Raw genomic sequence first — 22,934 nt, 5'->3', positions numbered from 1 at the left:
TACACTCACCTCAGTGGAATTACTCCATTTTCACTGGTGTACGGAACCTACTCAAGACATGCAGAGTGTAAATTTCATGAGGCAACATCCAGCACTTCCAAAGCAATCTGCTATAAAGCTGTAGAGAGAAGCAGCATTGCCTTACCACATCTTCTGACTCGCAGAATAAGAGACAAACCATTTTTGAAAGTAAAAAAAAAAAAAAATAAATATTCTGGCACATTGAGTCCAGACCAGGTAGGCACAGAGAAGTGAATTATTAGGAGGCAGCCCAGAGTCAAAAGTTCTTAGCACAGCCAGAGGCCAGAGTACCTAGAGCATTTGAGAAAATACAACTTTTAAACTGTTCGTATTGTGGGGAAAAGTAGGTTTGAAGACAGCTGGATTTCAGTCTTTGCAGCTAGCACATGGTAAGATTTAACTGAATACTCAAAAATGCCTTTATCCAAGTCTAATCAAAGATGATTTGATTAAAGATTGTTATTCATTTTCTAGTCATTTCCACTAATAAAAAACACATTACAGAATAAACTTACCATCACACTTCAATAGCTAACTTGACAGTCCAGTTTGAAACCGGAAAACTTGAACTGAAGATTTATCTGAACTTTGAGAACTGCGTGTACTTTTTCCCATTACTGGAACGCAATTCAGACAGCATGTTGGCATAGAATGGATGAGATTGCAGTGAGGTGAAATGGGATAAATAACAGTAACAAACTGCTCATGTTCATTCACATATTTAGGGTTTTCTGCTGTTCTGCAATTTTAAATGGGGAATTTCTTTTAAAACATGCCTTTTTCCATTTACTGAAATGTATTACAAAGGAATTGGCGACATCAACAAGTATTTAGGTCTTGGTAGAGAGCAATGTTGGCAGAAACAACTCAATCCTTATCTTCCAAAAAGATAATTTTATGAGTCTCAGAAAACAGTAAATACTGTTTATGGTCATTACTGATGTTAACAATTTAGTTAATGTAAATTAAAACAGTCATGTTTCCATATAGCAACATACATTGGTTGTGCAGATTTGATTTATTTTAAAAACTCATGGACATTGACATAGCCCTACATTTAGATATCTGTTGCAAAACTTTCTTCAGTGTGGTGTTATTTCCATGTCTCATATGGAGATGGATGAAGAAAGACAGCTGAAGTTGTATAAGAACTATGCTGATCCTACTTAGAGCTTGAAACAACAGCATCGGTTTTTAACGGCAAAAGAAAAAATGATGAGACCAACAGAGCTGACTGAATAAACTGAAGATCACATCGTACTGTTTAATACAAACAGTATGGAGCATGTATATGCCATCATTACTTACATGGTGTAACAGGTGATATTAAACTTTTTTGTTGTTTAAGTCAGAGGAAGATTGCAAATATGCTAAATTATTCTTGAAAGCCAAACCTAGAGCAGCATCTACATGAAACTGTGATAGCAGCCCCCAGCTTTGGCAAGAAACTGTAAAGAAGTGTTCAACACTCAGTTTTATCTGTCCACTACTGCTACATGTACTTAAATTTTATTAAGATGCAAATGATATTTATTAATATTGCTCTGATCATGGATTAGCAGCTTCAACCATTTAGATTTAGTAAGCATAACGCAGTTGTGTTGACTGAGTGATCTGCAGAGCTAGAAATGAGTCACGCAGCTGAGAACCTTAAAAAACAGAAACCTATAATGGACAGAGACATCTTCTCCAACTACAACCAGTCCTGCTCTCAGGCTTCCTTGAATGTGCACCCACTGGGGAAACATCTGCCAACATTAACACAAATTAAAACTAGGTCATGAATCCAAAGAAGCCTCCAGCAATTCAGGATATCTAGGATCCAAAAATTACTTAAATTTCACTTTTTGTAAGTAACATTGTCAGAGAATTAAACATTTAAATAGAAGTGTTAATAATCCATTACTAGCCTTGGTTTTAGAAGGAAAAATAAACCATGTACTAAGAAAAAGAATGGAAAAATGCGTTTCAGTCCTTTTATCCTATTATATTGCTCACTGCAGCTTATCATTCTTCACTTTCTCAGCCATATTATTTAGGATGTGAGAAACATGGCATGCAACATCCATAAAGTTTGTAGAGAAAGTATGTGAAATAGAACACAGCCGTATTTACTGGATATGAAATGCCACAGTGCTATACTGAAAACTATCAGTATATAAAACTGTTTAACTACACACACACACACACATATATATATATATATATATATATATATGTATCTGTGAAGATCTTACCTGCAGCATATTATATCTTTCTGGTCATTCATGTTCCAAATGAAGCAACTGTTTAAAAGAATTAGAGGTGTGACCACAAAATGAAGAGCTTTTGTAAGATATTTCAGGACCGTGTCTTGTTTAATCTAGCGAGAATAAGACTGAGAAAAAATATAGCTGGTGTTTATAAATATCTATGGTAGCATTACACTGATAGAAATTATCTAAACATGAGAATGTTGATAAAACTAAAGTTGATGTTTCCTACTCATTATTAATGTTAAAAAATATTTTTAAAACCATCAGAGGATACCGCAAAACAAGGCCTTTCAATGAGATTGCATTTCTTCAGGGCTGCCTGTGATGTGACAGGAGGGGCCCAAACTCCATTACCAAAACTTACTGATCTTCTGAGAGTTTGTTACTACAGTAAGTATGCATATTTTGGCTTTGACACATAAAAACCATCAACTAGTAAAACCATCTTCTGAAAGTCCATACAGCCGCAATAAACTCACTTTGCATGCTGACTTCAATGTCGCAGTTGTGACTCGATAGGGAGCAGAAGGGGATCCCAGAGATTTTTATCCTACTTCCCATTACTTTTAAAATCAGTTTGTTGGTATATGAGGAAAATAAAAATACATGGTGTTCCTGGATTGCTCTAAGAAGTGGTTGCAGGTCCTTATTACACTTGGCCACAGCTTTTCTGGCAAGGGCTGCTTCTCACTGAACCTGGTTTATCAACCTTTCTTTGGATACAAATACAAGCAGTTGAGACACTTTTTTTGAACATGCCATAAAGTACTTATGCAGGGAAATGCTATACAGTATTTCAGGAGCTGGCTGGGTACGGATTGTTGTATTTTTAATTACATAGGGTAGCACAAGTGTGAAGATGGTAATTTGTCCTTGATGAAGCAATCAAGAATGACTAACAAGATAGTTACTGTATAGCTCCTCCCCTGGGTAGCCAGTAATTCCAGGGGAACAAAAGAAGCACAGGACAGTTACACCTTCTAGACCCAAGGGGAGCAACAGCAGACCTCTCCTTTCACTCTTTAAATAATAAAACAATTGGAGGAGCCTGAAGGAAACAAATCATGCCAATAGTTCATTGCTGAGCAATTTGACAAATGAAAAGCTGAGATTCTGTATTTTGTGAGGAGATTAGTAGTGCCATTTGCCCCATCTGCATGCCAAACTAAGTGAATATACAAATATCCTGGTTCTATAGGATTTGTTCAGTAAGCACTATATTAAGAACTATTAAATGTCAGCTGCAAAGGAGGACTAGCATTTACTGACTGGAAAAATTGTTTCTTAATGTTATTTACAGTAGCATGTCCATGTCTTATATTTTTTAGTTCTAGCATATGAATTCAAGTGCACAGTTTTACCCTGAATCATAGGGGTAAAAGCTATTCTACCCCCCAAAGTATGTCATCAGCGAGTCAGACTAGCACATAAGATGCACATACTAGAAAGGAATAGATTGCATTTAAGTTTGTCAAGTTGTCTAGTGACCTCCAGAACTTCTTAGAAGCTTCATCAACTATATAAATTAATAAAGGGGGCCAGGTGTCAGCACAAGAGCTGCCATAACCACTGTGACTTGGAGCTCTGTAAGTGGATCCCTACGGGACTGATACTGTTGTAGTCAGGGAAGGTGACTAGATCTGACAAGGGAGTGCTTCTCCAGCAGAGCGTGCTTTTCAAATGCAAGACTGACCATACTTCTGTTCTTCTCCACAATCATCTGAGCATAGTGTCTTTCCCTTCCACAGTGCCCTCCATTCCTTCTGCCATCTGATACTACAGATACCATTCAGTCACGAACATCATTCTCTCAAACCCCTGTCTAAGAAGTACTTCCTACTGGATAATCCTGTCAGCCAGACACACACGTTATCACCAAGTATGCAAGTACCTAAAGCAGCATAGTAACAGTCTGTCACAACAGGATGAGACAGATTATTAACCAGTCTAGCACTTTTTAGAATCAGTCAGTTGTCCATGAACAGAGCAAAGCCCTTAGAAAGGCTACAAACTTTACTCCTTTAGCTCAGTAGCACCCGATATACAGTTCCTAGAGCCACATTTTAGGCCTGCATCATCACATTAGTGAGACCAAGTCATTGAGGAGTGGCAAAAGCATCATAAGGGCTTAGAGATCTGAGGTTTTCCAAGACTAAAATACTTTGAAAGACTCAAGGGTTATAGTGTAAAAATAATAAAAAAAAAAAGCTGTAAATATGTCTAGGATCATACAGCCTTAACTAAAAGCCAAGAAAAATAAGGTTTGGAAACCATTATTGTCTTCCTCTCTCAGCAAAAACTAAATGCCAGCCAGTTGCACCAAGTACATCTCAAAAAAAAAAAAAATTATTAACACAAAGCATGACTTATTAACAGGGGAAGTTTAGTTTATGCAAGCACACAGCTAGCGGCACCTACCAGAAAGTAGAACTGATTCTTAGCCAAATACAACTCCCTTTCTAGGCTGCTGATTTATTCTGGAACAGGCCCTCAAAAAAAAAAAATAAATCCACAACTAATAGCAAATTATCCAGTCAAGACAATGGTCTCCTCCAGTCTCCAAGCAAATCTATGCAAGGTCAAGAATTTCATGGCACACTGATACCCGTACACAGCTTACTCAGGGTCTTAAACAAGCCAGCTATAGACTTTCTTCACCCATGCTTTGGCTCTTAGCATTGAAGGTACAACTGGTCCAAGAGCTTGATTCATTTACAGCACCATGCATCAGCCTGATGGATGCCTCCTCCCTATGCTTGGACTGTTGAGAGTCAGACATGGATACTGTTTTGAGCATTTACTAAAACTATCACATCTGAGAATTAGAACACTGATAATCTTATCTGACTCATCATCGTGATACATACTGCTCATCTTCAGCACTGTTTGTGAGGTTGGGACTGAAGGTCACAGTGAAAATAATAGGGGTGAATACTAGAAGAGGTCATACAAATGAAGAGAAAGCTTCCACCCTATGAAAAGGCAAATGGAAGTGAGTACATATAAAGTTACAAGAAGATGGTGGTAAGAACAACAGTGGAGACTCAACCCCAGTTCAACAGTCTGATACTTCCATAACAAAGTAAACAGGTCAGAACTCAAAACCAACCCAAAACCGCATTTGTTCAACACACCACAAACAGGCTTCAACAAGTTTCCAGCATAGATAATAAAAGAAAGGTGCAGTGGCAGAGTGGAATACTAATATCCTCATGACATCAGAAAGCCTGCTCTGGAGCAGAGTACCACTGCATGGCATAAAGGAGAAATGGTTGTAATGTAGCTTGCCCTTCTCTTCCAACAGCTTGAGGTTATTCTAAAGCATGATGTTGGGGAGATTAAAAAAAAGTGTTCTTTAGAAGTAGAGGTTAACATAGACTTATTGAATGAACTCCAAAGTAGTCAGATGACTTTTACTTTCTATGGCATTTAAACAACCTTCAGAAGATCAAAACATCCTTCTCATCCCAACTTCATGAATGTCCATTTTATTTCCATGTATTTCAGTAGTTATATAGTAGGTGACTTGAGTATTTGCTTCCTTCTCCCAAGCAGTCTTTATTAAATAAAGTGTTTTTTAAAACATAGCTTTTTAAGCACATTTTTGATTAGAAAAATATTAATTTTTTGTGAATCCTAGGTAGATATTAATGCTCCTTCTCATATTTTGAAGTAATTCCACATGCTATTTTCAGAAACATATAGTTTGTTACCTTTCCATAAGAAAAGAAATACAAGCATTTCATACCAGTCCTAAAGTTCTGTATTTTGAGCATGAAAACAGTTGGAAAAGTTTAGTTTGCTATACATATATATATACACCTCTAAATACACAATATACTGCAATTCCTCAATTTAACACTACTCCTCTTACCTGAATATGGTTACAAAAAAATAGTTCTAGTTGCTGGGTTTTTTTGGTTGTTTTTTTTTTTTTTTTTACAAGTTGGACTATGGTTACAAGATCCTGGATTACAAAATGCTAAATCCATTAACTTTTAAACTGACAAACAGGTATTTTAGGATGATATGCTTTTGAAGTTATGTAGCTTATAGCATCTGCCATCATAACAAAAGATAAGCGAAAGTTAAAAACCAACTTTACACTTTTTACTTAAAAACCACATAAGAAATGCAACGCGGAACATATTGAAATGGGAATTCTTTGAACAAACAGTAATATATAGTGTTAACAATATGCATAAGCACTAAGCAGCAAATTTTATCCCTTTGTGATACTGCTCTAGCAATTGTTAAGCTCCTTGTAGATTTAGGACTACAACTGACACTGTATGAAGAGATGTGCAGTTGAAAAATTGACTCGAACAGTATCTCCTAAAGTTCTATTCCTTTGAGTAACAGAAAATGGGATTCTTGTGCTCATTACAAAGTTATTGTAAATTAAATCCCAACTTCTATATGATTTACTTTCCTGCAGAAAATCACATATATGAAGATAACACTGCTATTTAAGTTACCTAACAGGGCAGGTAACTACTAAATTTCCACAGGCAAAAAGCTGGCAGCAAATCTTATGTATTTTCTTATGAAGAAAAAAAAAAAAACCCAAATCAAAAAACCCCTTTGAAAGTGTTGTTAAAGCACTGTAATATGGTTTTAAACTCAAGTAATAAAGCACACCCACAAGGCATTTCTTTCACCAAAATCATGCCACAATCAAGGGAACCAGCCCTATTACTGTATTATAAAACTAGACTATTACAGAGGGCTCTCCATTTTGCTATGCACCTTGTGACTCCAAAGACAAGTCAGTCATATTTGTATTTAAAAAAGACTCAACTCAAGCATACGAAAGTTCATGGGCAACCCCCATCCCACTTTGTGTCTTAAGCAAACTTTCCTTTAGCTAGGACCTGGGCTTTTCCTTCTTCTTCATGGGAGTATGGTTCAGCCTTTGAAAATGAATACTTGAGATCAGCATGATCTATAAATACTTGTACTAGCCAAATGCTTTCAGTGTGCATCTTTCCACTCAAGCATAGACCTACTCCCCAGGGATTCAAACTGTCACATCAGTACCACCCATCTTTGGGTTAAGCCACATTTGCAGAACATGGCCCATACCAGCATCTAGTGAAAAGTACTAAGTCCAAGTTCACAGAATCATTTAGGTTGGAAGGAATGTCTTGGGATCATGTAGTCCAAGACCCCTGCTCAAGCACAGTCAGCTAGAGCAGGTTGTCCGAGGCCACGCCCAGGTTTTGAGTATCTCCAGGAATAGTGACTCCTCAACCTCTCTGAGCAACCAGTTCCAGAGCCTGACCACCCTCACAATAAAAAGGTGTTTCCTTGTGTTCAAATGGAATCCCTTGTCTTTTAACTTGTGTCCACTGCCTTTTAGTCCTGCCACTGAGAGCCACTGGGAATAGGCTGGCTCTCCCATCTTCACTCATTCCCATCAGGTGATAATGCAGTGGTAAGATCCCACCTTAAGCCTTTTCTTCCCCAGACCCAAGAGCTCCAACTCTCTCAGACCCTCATACATTGCCCTGTGCTAGACCCACTCCAGCAAATTTGTATCTTTCCTGCACTGGGGAGCCTAGAACTGGACACAGTACTCCAGATGCATCCTCATCAGTGCTGAGGGTAGAGAAGAAGGATCATCCCTCCCAGCCTGCTAGCAAAGCTTTGGCCTTTGTTGCCACAAGGGTGCATTGCTGGCTCACCGTCAGTTTGTCCATAAGGACCCCAAGGTGTTGGGGGTGCAAAGCTGCTTTCCAGCCAGTCAGCTCCCAGGGTGTACTAGTGCCTTGAGTTATTCCTCAGGGAGCAAGACTTTGCATTCCCCTTTGTTGGAACTTTGTGAGAATCCTCTGTCCAGTTCTCCAACCTGCTGAGGTCCCTTTGAAAGGCAGTACATCATCTGGTGTTACCAGCTACTCCTCCCAGTTTTATATGATTTGTAAACCTGCTGAGGATGCACTCCATCCCATAACCCAGGTCAAGATGTTGAATAATTTTGGCCCCAGTATTGAGCCATAGGGTATACCACTGACTTGCCTCCAGTTGGACTTTGTGCCACTGATCATACCTTCCTATGCCCACTCATTCGGCAAGTTTTTTAATCCACCTCACTTTCCACTTATTTAACCTGTACTTTATCAGTCTGTCTACTAAAGTCAAGGTAAACAACATGGACTGTTCTGTCATCCACAAAGCTAGTTATCTCACTGTAGAAGGCAATGAGGTTGGTCAAGCACAATTTCCCCTTTGTAAATGTATGCCAACTACTCCTGATCACCTTCTCTTTCATGTGTTTGGCAATGCTTTCTAGGAGGATTTTCTCCATCACCTTCCCAAGGACTGAGGTGAAGCTGTAGCTCCCCAAATCCTCCTTCTTGGTTTTCTTGAAGGTACAAGGGATATTTGCTCTTTTACAGTCTACCAGAATATCTCCCAATCTCCAGGACCATTCAAGATAATTAAGAGTAGTCTTGCAATGGCATCAGCTAGCTCCCTCAACACTTTGGGGTGCAATCTGTCAGGCTCACAGACTTCAAGTTTAAGTGCACCCTAATCTGGTCCTCCACCACAGAGGTTCTAGACCTTCCCTCTGATTTCAGGGGCCTTGAATTCCTCAAGGCTTGTTTTACTGGTAGAGACTGATGTAAAGAAGGCACTAAGTACCTCAGCCCTTCTCCAGGACATTTGCCACCAGCTTCCCCGCCCCATTTGACAGCAGGCCCACCATTTGCTGTTTATGTACTTATAGAATCACTTCTTGCTGTTCTGCCTGAAGGCTGTCCTACAGCAAACAGCTACTCTTGCTCCTCAAACCACATGCCCTTTGCTAGACTCACAGTGCAGTCCTCACACATTCTGGGGCAATAAAGAAAATGCTTTCATTTCACTGGGGGTGGTTCAAGAGTCCAAGCTGATTTTCCCAATCTATGCTTTGAGCAGTGGAAGGCAACATACCAAAATGATAACTTTAATGTTTTGCTCTTCAAAATATTTATATATTTGTATATTTCTACTACTATTTCCAATTTCTGTATAAATGGGTAACATTATAGATAGGGTAGGGATATAAGAAATAAAGTACTTGAAGGCTCAAGTACTGTACCAGAAATATGTGCTAACTTGTAAAAACTGACTACATTTTACATTAGGCAAAATAATGAATAAACTTTTCTGATTAGGAAGATGTAAAATAAAATGAGTGGTTTGCTCTGTAAATTTTACTGCAGAAGTCACTTGTATGACTTGTACTTAACCCTTTTCTTCTCATGCAGCATTATTTCCCCCCCACCCATCCCACAAAACAAAAAAAAAAAACCAACAAATATTCCACTAGTTGTTACAGATTGCACTTTTAAAGCACAGACTTGCCAGTCTTCTGCATTTCCAGTGTCCTATTTAAACAGTTGACATAGACAGTCTTCATTTTATGAAACTGGAAGATTTCGCCTAAGTACTTCTTTTGATGCTGGAGAAATGTTATCTGGGAAAATTACTTCAAACTCTATAATTAAGTCTCCACGTTGGTCAGGATTTTTGGGAAATGGCAAACCATATCCTATAATTCTTCTTCTCATCCCAGGCTTTACAACTTCGTTTACGGTCATGGGTATGGTTCTTCCTTCTATCGTTGGCACATTGATCGAGCTGCCACACAAAGCCTAAAGAAAGATCATATCATGAGAAAAAGAAATTGGTCAGAACTTTATTTATACCTACAAATGAAATTGGATTATTTAGAAAAGACTAGCATTCTAAACAGTATTTTCACTGTGCACTAAGATGTCAAAAATTCAAATACAGTGTTCCTCTCTTAAAAAATGAAGGCTCCAATTTGTCATTAAATATCACAGAATTTACCAATCTTACACAATGGCCACTGCAGGGTAACTGTACTTATATAGCCTGCAAATACTTTACCAAATAATAGGGTAGTTGAGCACAGAGAGAACTCTTCACTCATACTTCTCTAGAGATGTCCAGCTTCTCAGTTTGCGTTGGAAATTGAGTCCTGTTCCATTTTTTGTTTGTGTACATTGCACAGGAGTTTACTATAATACACTATCAACCTATATTACATCAAATTGCCAAACAACATATAAGTGTCTATAAACAGAGTTGTACCAAATTACGCACCCATCTTAGGTGAGCACTGTGATGCTCAAAGAAGAGCAAACAACTATTTTGGTGCACCAAAATTAAAACATCACAGACTTTTTCCTGCTTTATCCAATAGTTTGCTTTCATTACTAGGATCTCTGACAATAACATTTTGATTCCTCCAGCTTCACCTCATCCAGCACACTTACTCTACACTGATAATGCCCAATTTACATAACAATGCAATGAGTCTAAATTGGCTTTTATCTATGAAGGAACTATATTACTCACATCAACATTAAATACTGTCTTTTCTCCCTCCCTCATCCTATTTTATGCACTTCAGCTCACTTCAGATGCATTTTTAGTTTTTCAGTTAAGAATCCTTGAAGGAGTGAGCTCATGATGTACACAAAGAACTTATAATGCAAGCAAGAGTTTATTTCTCCACCTTATGCTAATTAAGAAAAAAAAAAAAATCACATGACACTCAGATACATTATCTTTTAAATTATGACCACGTCATGGCTTCAGACCCTTAAGAACTCTACTCAGTTGTTCTGATTTTTCATTTTGAAAGCCAGTGTGTTTTGACTTGGAATGGAATTTTTAAAAGCTGTACCATTTTTGTTGTTATATATAGCTCCTATAACACCTGTTCACTATAACTTATCCTCATGAAATCAATCTCTATGTACTTTGAAATCATACTGAAATAACTTATGACATAAAAAGGCAGACTTAGAATTTGTTGGCAGTCAAAATATTTAAGACATTTCTACTCTGTCCTACAGAAGTAAGTAATTATATCCCAGCAGTAAGGAGCATACTATATTAGATGTATTTGTTAACTGTATTTTGTTTCTTAGTTCAGACTAATATATATTTAGCTAGAAAGACAGAGTATGAAGATTTAAAGACATATCAACATTTATTCTTACCCTTCCATCCTCATTCTCTCCCACCTCTATACTAAACAGATTGAAATAATATTCAATTTTTATCAAAACAGCTATTGTTCTGTAAATAACTGTGTTCTGCAGCCAACTTTACAAGTGAAACTTTTCTAAAAAAAACCCAAAAAACCAACACCAAAACTTGACTGCTGCCATACAGTTCATGCAGCATAGTCATTGCATTATATTGTAACAGGTTTAAACATTTAGAGTTCTACCAAAAGAGAAACTTACCTCCCTTAAACTGATCTTAACAGGATAGATAATATTTGATCCATCTCTCTTGAAGTGAGAGTGAGGTTTATCTTTAATGATAAAAACAATATCAGCTGGAATGGTGTTGGGTGTTTCATCACCTTCTTTTGGAAAAGTGATTTTGGTGCCTTCTTTCCATCCTCTTTTTATCTCAATCGTAAGAATTTTGTCCTCTGTTCGGACACTTCTACCATCTGGGTTAAGCCTTTTACGTGAAATCCTCATCCTTTTTGTGCAGCCATGATAGATCTCTTCCAAAGACACTTTAAGTTCATGGATTACAGGGGGATCTTGTTTACGACGTAATTGGCTACCAACTGTATTCCTTTCCCTTGGAAAACCATTCATACTAAAACTAGTGAAGGATCCAAATGGATCACCATCCACCTCCATGTCTTCAGTGTCTCTGCCACCAGGCATCCTCCTTCCAAAGAAGATCTCAAAAGGATTTGTGCCACCAAAAAAAGCTGCAAATGTAGCATGTGGGTCGCCATGGAAAGAGTACCGGAAGGTACCACCCTGTCCATCAGGTCCTCCAGCTCCTCCTTTCAGACCTAAATAAGACAAATAAGCAAAATTAAAAATAAATCAAACATTAATATAAGCTTTCCTATTGCAGAGTGCAATGATATGAGTTGAAAAGGTCTTTGCAGTAGTGAAAGGTTGCCTTTTCTATGAGAACTCACCATCAGACTCTGTAGTACCAACTAGTAATTCAATAGCTTGAACAGCAACAAAGTTTAAGTTCTAGAATGACTTTGGCTTCAGAAGAACAAGTATTCTGACAGTGCCAATTTTATTTCATACGACTGAAGCCAGTGATTCAAAGAACTAGCATCTTAAAACAGAAGACAGGCCTGCCTGACTTAGTTTTCCTCTTGTTCTCCAAACTCTGTTGGGAGCTGCATCCCTCTCTTCAAGATCACTTCTAGGGAAAATTATGCAGTATCACATGCAACATTTTCTATAGTCTCCATAGCTCAGCTTTAATGCAGTGTTAATTAGCCTGACCTCTGTTTTCCTGCAATTCAGTTTGAGTAAAATGTAACATGCCAGTAGTCAAGCAGCCATATGCTTCCTTAATGTTTATTTTAGAATCCCAAACTTATCACAGCTGGTGTTCCTATGATATAAAATAGGTAAGAAATCTGGGAACTCTTTTCAATGCAGCCACAAAAAATAGCTCGGAAGTTCCTGAGATCCATTTGGGTAAAAAGAGATACCAGTACAGCTGCTATCCTACCTCCATAGCCATAAAAATGTGAAGGCTTACATTAATGAAGCATACACTCCCTAAATTTGAAAGAGGGGTTTTACTGTGTTTTGTTTTTGCAGGTTTTTAGGCTCAGAGTTTTAGACCTCCTATGCATAAGCTTAATACATACAGTAACCAAGTAAAACATTAGAATGAAACTGCGTTCCCCATCTCAATACCAGATCATATTAAAAGTTCTTAGCAACATGTAGTTCATCTTTCTGTCACAGAACTGTTAATGTCAAACAAGCAGATCAGTGGATTCAATCTGTGATAGTAGAAAGACACCTCCACGAAGAACTAGCCAAAAGTTATTGAAGGTACATCAAGTTCCTGGCTGTAGATACACTGAGGTTTCCTCCCCCACCGCCCAAGCCTTCCCCCTACGACTACTAGCTCAGATAGCAATTGAGGAATCAGGAGGTATTTCCAGATTCACCATTCAAAAAGTTCATACTTTGGTTTCATGTTATGCCCAAATAAACAGAAATCTACATTTTGAACCCCTGTCCAAGTATGCAGTACTAGGATGCCAAAGGCTGCACTGCTTTAACATGCTTTACTTCAAGCTCTTCGGTAGAAGTGACTAAAATGGTATTTTGGGAAAGTAGTTAGGATGAGCTGCCACACAGGAATCTAAAATGCAAATGAACCCACAGAGTAAATAGGTTTATAATGATATACAGAAAGGAGGCAGGGGGTGAGAAGGAAGAAGTGCAAGAAGGCAAAAGACCCAAGAGGCAACAAAGGCCTGTGGTATCTACATAAACACTTTTTTCCTAGAATGTTTCAGTAACACCACTAAAGCTTTGAACACTTTGAAACAAAAGACCAAAAAACCTGCATCCTTTGTAGAAGCTGAAGGTCTTTTACATGAATTTATGGACGTTAGCAATTGTACTAAGTCCTATGGATGACAAAGGACCAAATTTTATTATGCATAGCAACACAATTTCCTCTAAAGTACTGCTATTTAAGTATCCTCCTTTATATTAGTAAAAAACATGGCCCTGAGTGAATGACAATGAATAAGTGGACCTACTTATCACAACAGAAGTAATTATTTCTTCTGGAATTTCTGATACCATACATTTAAGGGGAGGGATGTTAATGACTTCCTCTGTTGCTCAATCATAAGACTGAAAGTCATATTGGTCAAAAATAAAAAGTCATCCTCTCCAGATAACCATTTTAGGATAAATATGACATTTCTGAGGTCTCATTCTCTTGGCATGTTATCACTGTTTACAATTAAAGCTAAAAAATTGTTCTGGTATTTCATGACATCAGCCAAATTCTTTCCTCTCCAGGCAAGAAGCCAAGGACAACTATGGACTGGACACCTGGGCTTCTGCTCAGAAGGACTGCCCTGCCTAGATCAAGCAGACTGCCCTTCAGCAAAAATTTACGAAAGAATACATCTCTTTTCAACTGGCCCTCAGAAAAGTGCTATGGCAAGGGAAGACATCAGTAAGAGATTCCAGAAAGTTATTTATGGGTCATACATACTTTTTCAATTCAGTAACTTTTTGCCTGTCAAGTATTTGGGATTTTTAAAAAACATGAAAACACATTAAAATAAGAAATTAAAACTAGATCAACATTAAAACTCTGCAATACAGTTTACATTAAAAAAGCCATTGAGTCAAATTTCCAAGCAGTACAAATACATTGCCTAAAAATCAACACATATCATGTTGTTTTCATGAATCATCTAGGTTTATTCTGCTTCATTAAACATAGTGAAAGTGACCGATCACAGTATAATAGAGACATACATACCTTCCTCCCCAAACTGATCATAAATGTCTCTCTTTTTGGGATCACTCAGCACTTCATAAGCTTCTGCAATCTCTTTGAATTTTTCCTCTGCGTGGGGAGATTTGTTCTTATCTGGATGCCATTTAAGTGCTTGTTTTCTGTAAGCCTTTTTGATATCCTCTTCAGAAGCCCCTTTTTCAATTCCCAGGATAGAATAATAATCTTTCCCCATCCTGAGTGCTGGAGGAATTCAGATCTCCCTTGCTCTAAAGAAAGCAGTGTCCAGTGCCTCAGCAATGTAGAGATGCTAGAGAAGGAAAAATAAAAATCAAATTTGGATTTGAAACAAACAACTGTTACAAATCAACAAAGTCTCCAATACACTAAAGAAACACCAGACAGCTTCTCCGTACTTCATTCCTTCCTCTGTTGCTCATTTATAAATAATTATAAACACTGGACGAGACACAGCCCTCTTTAAAGTCCTCCCATCTACAGTACGTGTCTCCGCTCTTTCTAGAACGACAAATAATACAGGACGTCACTTCCCCGACTGCCCCAGCTGAACAGCCTGCACAGCTTTCACTCTCTCTCACACACACGCATGCGCGCACGCACATATACACACACACACAAAATGCTGAATTTCTATTTCCTCCCTTCTCAAGCAACCAGAAAGTTTAAAGGTTTAATAGCATGATATAGTGCCTTTCACCACCAGGGCTAAATCCAGTCAGCTCTAAAGACATAAGTGCCCCAACAGAAATGCAGTCGCCCATATAAAATAATTACAGCATTTTACTTCACAGTTTCTATAGAGACAGCTGTACATGTAACTGTTTTCTAAATATATCAACATGGATTTGTACCCTTTCCAGCAGAGACTACAAAGTATTTTAGACCCAAGTTAACTACAAAGCTTAAAAAAAAAAAAAAAATAAAATCACACATTCATTGCTTTGAAAATTAAATTAACCCACCATCAACCACAGTTGACTGCAGCCATGTACTACTAAGCTATTAAGAAATCAAATCTGAGCAAAAAGTACCACTCACTTTACCACATCTCAAGCCACTCAAAGCAGACCAAAAGTGTTACCCCCTGCCCCGGTCTTCTTCTACACAAGAGGCAATATCAAGACTATTATACAAGTAGAGAATATATCAAACAAATACCTTTCATATGATGAGATGTTAGTAACAAAAATACCTGGTTCCTACACATCTGTTTTACAAAGTGCAAATTTTACTAAAGTATTTCTCATGCACTGCAGAGGGAATAGTATGAAGTTTCAGCCTGCAAGATTTCTTTTGGATCTTGGTTAAGAGCTATAGATCAAGAAATTACCTCTACTTGTCAGTACGGCAAAAAGCTTCAAGACTGCATAGCTTGAAAAATAACTCCTCCCTGGAACAAAGTATTAAATAACACCAGTTTTGGTCATATCTAGAAGCTACCTGTATGAATACATTTCTAGGCTCAATTATGAAGTTACTTGTATGAAGACAATTAGGCTCAACTGCCTTCCTTCTAATGGTAAAGAGTTTAAGAAAGGCAGCATACAGTAGCCAAGGGACCATTAAACTCAAGTGAAGAACACTAACCTTCTGATTCAGGGAGCATTATATTTGAAGCTGCTTTCCAGACCCTGCTCTAACTTAAAAGGGGGCTAATCAGAAGAGACAGAAAATTTCTCCTTAACCAGAGAATACTGGAAAAAGATTTGGGGCCTTTTTTTTTTTTTAAAAATGTGTCACCCCCCTATTCTTCACATCATATCTATTCTTTTCCAATTTCTGCAATAGAATTGACTAGATTTTGTCAATGTATCCAGGATTTTTTTTTTTTTTTTTTTTTTTTTAACACATTCCCCTTGGAATAGGGGTAGGAAAGCAAGAACTTTTGCAGGCCTGTAGTTACTATTTAAAATGTAACAGAGATCAAAGAGTACTGAAAGGAGGAATCAGCCCCCCTTGACACCAAATTTTTCAGGACTTACTTGCATTTTGGGAACACTTTGATTCTTTAACCTTGTAGATCCATTACCTTTACAGCTGAAGCAGGAAGCAGTTGCTGAGCTCCACATGGAGTAAAACTAGTCTTTTACTAACCACACACTTCTTTTTCTCTTTCTTTAAAACGTTCTACTTTTGTTAATTTACGATTAGTATTTCAGAGAAATTCTTGTAGACCTGTATCCTAAATTCAGCACTTTTTCCACTAGGGAGTTCTGAAAGCAGTAGGTACAATAGTTTGAATTAAAACAAGATTTCAATTGATTTCATGTAAAATATAATACCACTCCCTAAGAACCTGCTTTACTTATATATGTTTTAGTGGGCAGTTTTAACCTTACTACGCTCAAGAAATGGTTGCAAATAGGACAAATCACCATTCAAACCCAGCAGTGATGATACTCTGAACTATAACAGCAGACAAACTTCATCACTATTGACAGAATAAGACTCAGAGCAGCCTTAAATTCTCTTGCAAAACTAGCCGTACAAGGAGTAACACTCAGCTGTGCTCCTATGGTATGTTTTGAGCAACCTCTGGTGGGGTCATAACTTAAGTCACTGGAAGTATTCCCACCCATGAGTGTCTGAGAAGGACCCTATGATATTTGTGTCACTGTGTTGTAATATAATAGAACAGCAATAGCTCAGACTAGTTTCTGAACTGTATTTTTCATTACATTTTCCAAAACCTCTGGTCAATCGAAGTGGCAGAGGGTGAGTATGCTAGTTTAAAAAACAAGGTATAAGATATCATTCTCTATGAGAATATTATATTAAACACTTATCCGTCCCTCTGAATACCAAAAGAATACTCAAGGAGCTGCAATTAGCAAGGCTTCGCACTCCCCCCCCCCGTCTCCATTTTGTAAAACATACTAATTTCCCAGGTTTCAATAAAACACCCAATAGTCAGGGTTTCTTCCTAAATCAAAAGTTTTTTACCTCCAAATATCAAAGCTTACAGAACAAATTCTGGTAACAACAAAAGTTACCCTGGGACATTTTGCTGACAATCACAGTGAGTAAGTGTTCAGGCATCCGTTCTCTCCCTACAGAGGGGAACAGGCTATTCTGGCGTAAGTGCCAAGTTATACCCTAATTAGGTAAGTTATTCCCTAAAAATTAAATTACTTAAGATTCTGAGCAAGATGTACAGCAACGACTACATTACTTCTACTTCCTGCCCTGCACAAAATCTTCATGTCAGAATGAATTTCCAGTCTGGCATTCCATATCTTCAGAGAGTTGATAACTGGAGCTTCTCCTTCCAGAAAGCATGTTCCTTCTATTTCTCCATGCTTAGACCTTCCTTTTACCATATAATCAGAAATCTTTTGGAAATACTGCAGTTCCTCACATGCTTATTGAGTTCTTTAAACAGTCTAATAGATTGAGAGACATGACTCTCAGATTTAGAGAAAAAGTTTTTAATAATAGTAATAAAAGACTAGTGTGTGCAAGATTAATATCTAGTGATCATGCTAATGATCATTTGGGTACATCCGATCATGCCAGCACTTCTTCAGACAGTAAAACCCATCTGGTAACCATGGTAAGTTTTAACAACTTCTGATCGAGTATCAGAGCAGTTTCAAGGACAGATAATAAATAATGGCTGATAGATTTTTAGAACTCTGAAATATGATCTTTGCGATTCTTGTTAATTTTGTTATTTTATCCCACATTCCTCTTCAGAACATTAACAAAAGAAAGGAAAATCCATGCACTCTCTGCAACAAGGACTTGTGGCACTGCAGTCCCTTCAAATAAGCACAGTTAAACAGAAAACAAAGTATTTAGTGTTACTGCTATAGTCCTATCTTCCCTGTTGCCATATACACCTAAAAGTGGAAGTATTTTTAAAAACTCTTCTAGACTATGAAAAGATTCCACTTTTAATATGTTTAAGTAAGATTATTATTTTTTGTTCAAATGCCTGAGTAAGTGTCCCCTAGAAAAACAAGATAGGGTCATCACCTGGTGTGCGACAGATGAACTAGTCTATGGTATTATTTTCTTCTTTACCAGTTTCTGCATTTCTACCTCAAGGTTGTCTTCTTTTGTAGTAGGACTTAGAAACACCACAGAGCATTTCACCTGTAAGCCCACTTCCAGGAGTCCTTGCATTTCAGTCACCTCTTACTTCAGAGATTAATACCTTCTGTCCAAGTACCACGAGGCATCTGCACTGTATACATACCTGCTCACACACTGCACTAACTGCAGCATACTGGGATGCATGCTCACCCTCTATTTTGACTTTTACCTTTTTACTTAAAGGAAGAGCTGTTGGTGTGATTTGATTTGCTTCAGGAGCATTAACAGCACATAACCCAACAGATTCTATGTAGCCAAGGCTGGCCTCAGCTGGGACAAGGCTGCAGTAGTGCATCCTGCAACTTCACTCAAACCTCTCAAGAGCAAGCCACTAAATTACGTATCTGTAAAATTAGTAAGGTCATAAACTAAGACTTTGATTAAGAATGTTCCTGAATGAGTGCTAAGCAACTTCTCATACAGACAAAGCCAGTAATGCACTTGGTTGTGATGCCACATAAAAACCAATAGATGGATAGAAAAAACCCACCATCAATTAGATACCTTTCTTCTTCATTCTACCACATCAACATTTCTGACTGATATTTCACATTATGAATAAATTAACCATCTATATCATCAGTTCTACACAGTCTTCAAATACAACAGCTGCATTCCATTTCAGGCATACAGAGAAAAAAGTTTTTATTATCACTGTAGCATCAATATGGTGTCTATGAAGCTTTTGGTTATAGTTGACCCTGTAAACCAATTTTCTGTCCAATTAGGCAGTCTCAGACGTGTTCTCCTGTTCTTATAAGCTACTATCTGGTATTCTTATTATGCACTGAGAAAGTTAGCAGCCTGTATTTGTTCAGCACTTCTTTACATCAGTGTTACTTGTTATAGTCTGAATTAAAAAACAAATACAGAAATGGGAATTTCAGTTCAAGCTTTTTGAAGTTGAATGGGGAAAGAAATTGGTACATCTTTAACTGTAACAAATTACTAAAAAGCTGAATAGACAATTTATTAAAAAATCTTATTAATTCTCAAGAAGACTGAATAAAATTTTGAAGCCATACTGAACTTGTCTAATATAAGCACACTCTTATCACCAGAGGATTTTCCATGATCTTTGATCAAAAACAAGTGACATTCACTTTTTTAATACAAGATTTCCTTTTTTAATATAAAAACATTTATAAAATACACACTAGAAAGCTGCAAGTTGTTCCTTCAACAGTTCACCTTCACTTTGGAGACCGAGTTTGACTACTCATATGCAGCATTCCACTTAAGTTAGTATTCCAGATAAATAATTGTTGCTTTAAAATATCCTTCCCATTATTGTCCCTGAACAACCATAGCTTAACTCACATACATATGAATAAGTGCTACACATCAGAAGTTTGGCAGAACAGTGGGAGCAAGGTCATACCACTTCCAGATAACAGATGCACTGATAATACTAACTTTGAATTATTTGCTTTCTTTAAAGAAGCCTTCGTAAGAACAACTAAAATAAATTAAGGAAGCATTCACAATAATAGGTACACTGAACTCAAATTCTAGTTTAATCATAAATTAGCACCAGTATAAGTTTCTTTTAAGGAAAGAAACAGATACTTCAGGGAATGACAGAACAGTGTCATTCCCTGAAGTATCTGAAGTTGAATAAAAAAGCTCATTAAATGGCCTTTAAATTAAACTGTTTCTTCTGCATTCCTCACCTATTAAACCTCAGAAACAAAACTGAAAGACAGGACTAGATCACCGAACAAGTTAAAGAGCAAACAAAACCACAAAGGCAAATTCCAGACAGATCACAACTATAAATACACATGTGCGTGTAAATGTCAAGGCAGAGGAGCCAAATCCCTCTCCAGAAAAAGCTCTTTCACAATTAACTATCATAGTATTTGGAAACCCACATTAATGAATAAATTGACATTCGTTGACAATGGTTTGAAGAAAGCACATCCATATGCAACAAAATTTCCTGTAAGATCATCCATTACTTTCCCAGAGAAAAAAATTTTGATGATGACTTTTCACCTCACATCTTTAACTGTATGTAGTTGTTAACTGAGCTAAGTTTATACTTTTGGACTGTGAATAAGAACTTGTACATGCAAACACCATTCATTAATTCATTAGTTTCACTACAGAACTACTCAATAGCTGGTCTCATATACAGAAATAAATTTTAGAGTTTACAATACAAACAACAAATATAGTTGAAATTTTTTAATATATCTAACAGAAAATTCAAAGTGAAATCTGCAGAGCATAACAGTTCTTTCTAATCAGCCAATGGCCCTAAAAAAAAAAAAAAAAGCTTCATTTAGTCATGCACTTCATATCTAAGTAACCACCCAAATTTATCAAAGGTTTACTTCAGCTCTCTGCAGAAACATGCAGTCCACTGCAAGTAAGGGTTCTGGGGCTGATTTTACATCTAAGTAAATAATCATGAAGTGAAATACCACAGACAAACTGAAAAAAAAAGTTACAATAGACAGTGATGCTAACGCTGTTAAACAGCATACCTGAGCGACTATGCACACTTATTTTGTATTTTTATATTGCATACATTGTCTCTTTGAGACACTCATAAAAGATTCAAATTGAAATGCACCCCAAAGTATTTACCAGGTTACAAACATCATAATTTCTTTCCTGAGGCACATGCAACTGCGCAATTTAATGCAACTCACTGACAATTGAAGCTTACATTAAAAAGACTTGTTGACTTTTGATTTCTTCACAGATTAAAAAGGAAGAAATGTAATGGAATAGGTACAGTCATTCTTTACAAAAATAGATATATGTCTAATGGAAGACAGATAAGTCACTGTGAAACTGTACTTCATAGGACACATACCTACTCTACTTTCTATATTTAAAAGTCGATAGTATTAACCAGAAAGATCTGGTCTGATTATTTTTGGTTCAAGAAGAGATATTAAACAGAACTGCAAAATACGAAGTTATCCAAGACAATTAAATTCTTTATATTTAAGTTACACCAGCCCTAGTATCAACAAAAATATTATCTATTTTATATTGGCAGTATCTGTTTCAGAACAGTGTTTATAATATTACTGGAATATATACTCCTGCCAATAGGCCAAAGGACATATTTTTAAGGTCTTCTGTGGGAAAGCTTACTTTAACTAATACATTCCAGAGTCAACATGAATTTACAGTTCAAGTTCAAATGTTAAATCTCAAAATGCATACAGTTATAACTCAGAGATATACTGTTACCACTTCTGCACTTTCAAAATTAATTTTTAAGCCTGTGATTCATGCAGCCTTCAATTTTATTAGGAAAGTCTACATGAGAAGACAGCAGCAATTTTTTTAAAAAATTCCTTTTATTTTTGTTACTTTTGTAACAAAAGACCAAAAGCTAGAAGTGCTATGGACAACTGAAAATGTCCATCATATTTTCACGTTAAAACTTACTATTGTTTATTATATATTAAGTTAGAGGGTTGGGTTCTTCAGAAAATTATTATTCCCACTATATATATATTATGGCCTATGGAGATGTACATACAATACTAGAAAAAAAGAAAATAAACTGATCTAAATCTCAAGTAGATTTTATATTAAACGTGGTTACACTTATCTTCAAAAACACGACTAGGACACTAGTAACACACGCATACTGATCCTTCACCACAACATAGCAAACATATCAACATAAAGAACTGTTTTCTCATACCTGATTTCTGTCTACTAAGTCACAATCTCTACTACAGATGAAGAACAAAAAAACACTTGGAAGAATTTTCCAAATATAACTTTCCACAGCTGAGAGGAAATGAACATCTTATTGAAGTAGGCAAAGTTCTCAGGACTCAGCTTTGACGTACTGCAATTGATGAAAACGCAGCTAACTCCCCCTTATTTCACAATGGTGCAAACAACCACTTTAGTCAAGTATCAGATTGCATTTAGAAAAACAAAAGAAAACATCCAAGGTATGGTCACACAGTAACACATACACGAAGTATTTTCATCCGCAGATTAAGGCTTCTCTCTTCTGAAAGAATAGATTCCACAAGTGCTTTTTAATTCCTTACTTAGACTTAGTGTCCATTTCAACTCCCACCCACATAAATTTCTGTAAAAGGATTCTTCAAAACAAGTTTCCTGGTCAACCAGGAAAAACGCCAATCATGCAAAACATTTAACAGGTTCCTCACAATACTGACTCACACTCACTATTTCAAACCTCAAGTAAGTTAACGACATTGTTGCCACACATACTTTTGTAAA

General features: G+C 36.9%; 1 protein-coding gene across 3 annotated transcripts in view; it reads right to left on the bottom strand.

The window, feature by feature from the left end:
• Window positions 1-3,458: 3,458 nt before the first annotated feature.
• Window positions 3,459-22,934, bottom strand: part of DNAJB4 (DnaJ heat shock protein family (Hsp40) member B4) — a 31,327-nt gene continuing 11,851 nt past the window's right edge. For 2 of the 3 annotated variants that reach the window (XM_074906452.1, XM_074906451.1), the window contains exons 2-4: window positions 14,607-14,892; window positions 11,549-12,123; window positions 3,459-9,919 (exon numbers count right to left, since the gene is read on the bottom strand). In XM_074906452.1, the coding sequence (XP_074762553.1) occupies window positions 9,686-9,919; window positions 11,549-12,123; window positions 14,607-14,817 (1,020 nt within the window). In that variant the 5' untranslated portion in view covers window positions 14,818-14,892 and the 3' untranslated portion in view covers window positions 3,459-9,685. Of the gene's footprint in view, window positions 9,920-11,548; window positions 12,124-14,606; window positions 14,893-14,998; window positions 15,100-22,934 lie in introns of those variants that run through there. The other variant, XM_074906453.1, reaches the window with a different exon arrangement.

This window comes from Athene noctua, chromosome 5, assembly GCF_965140245.1.
Source record: "Athene noctua chromosome 5, bAthNoc1.hap1.1, whole genome shotgun sequence".
Classification (NCBI taxonomy): Eukaryota; Metazoa; Chordata; class Aves; order Strigiformes; family Strigidae; genus Athene; species Athene noctua.
The sequence above is the reverse complement of the archived record's forward strand: the minus strand, read 5'-3'. Positions and strand labels throughout refer to the sequence as shown.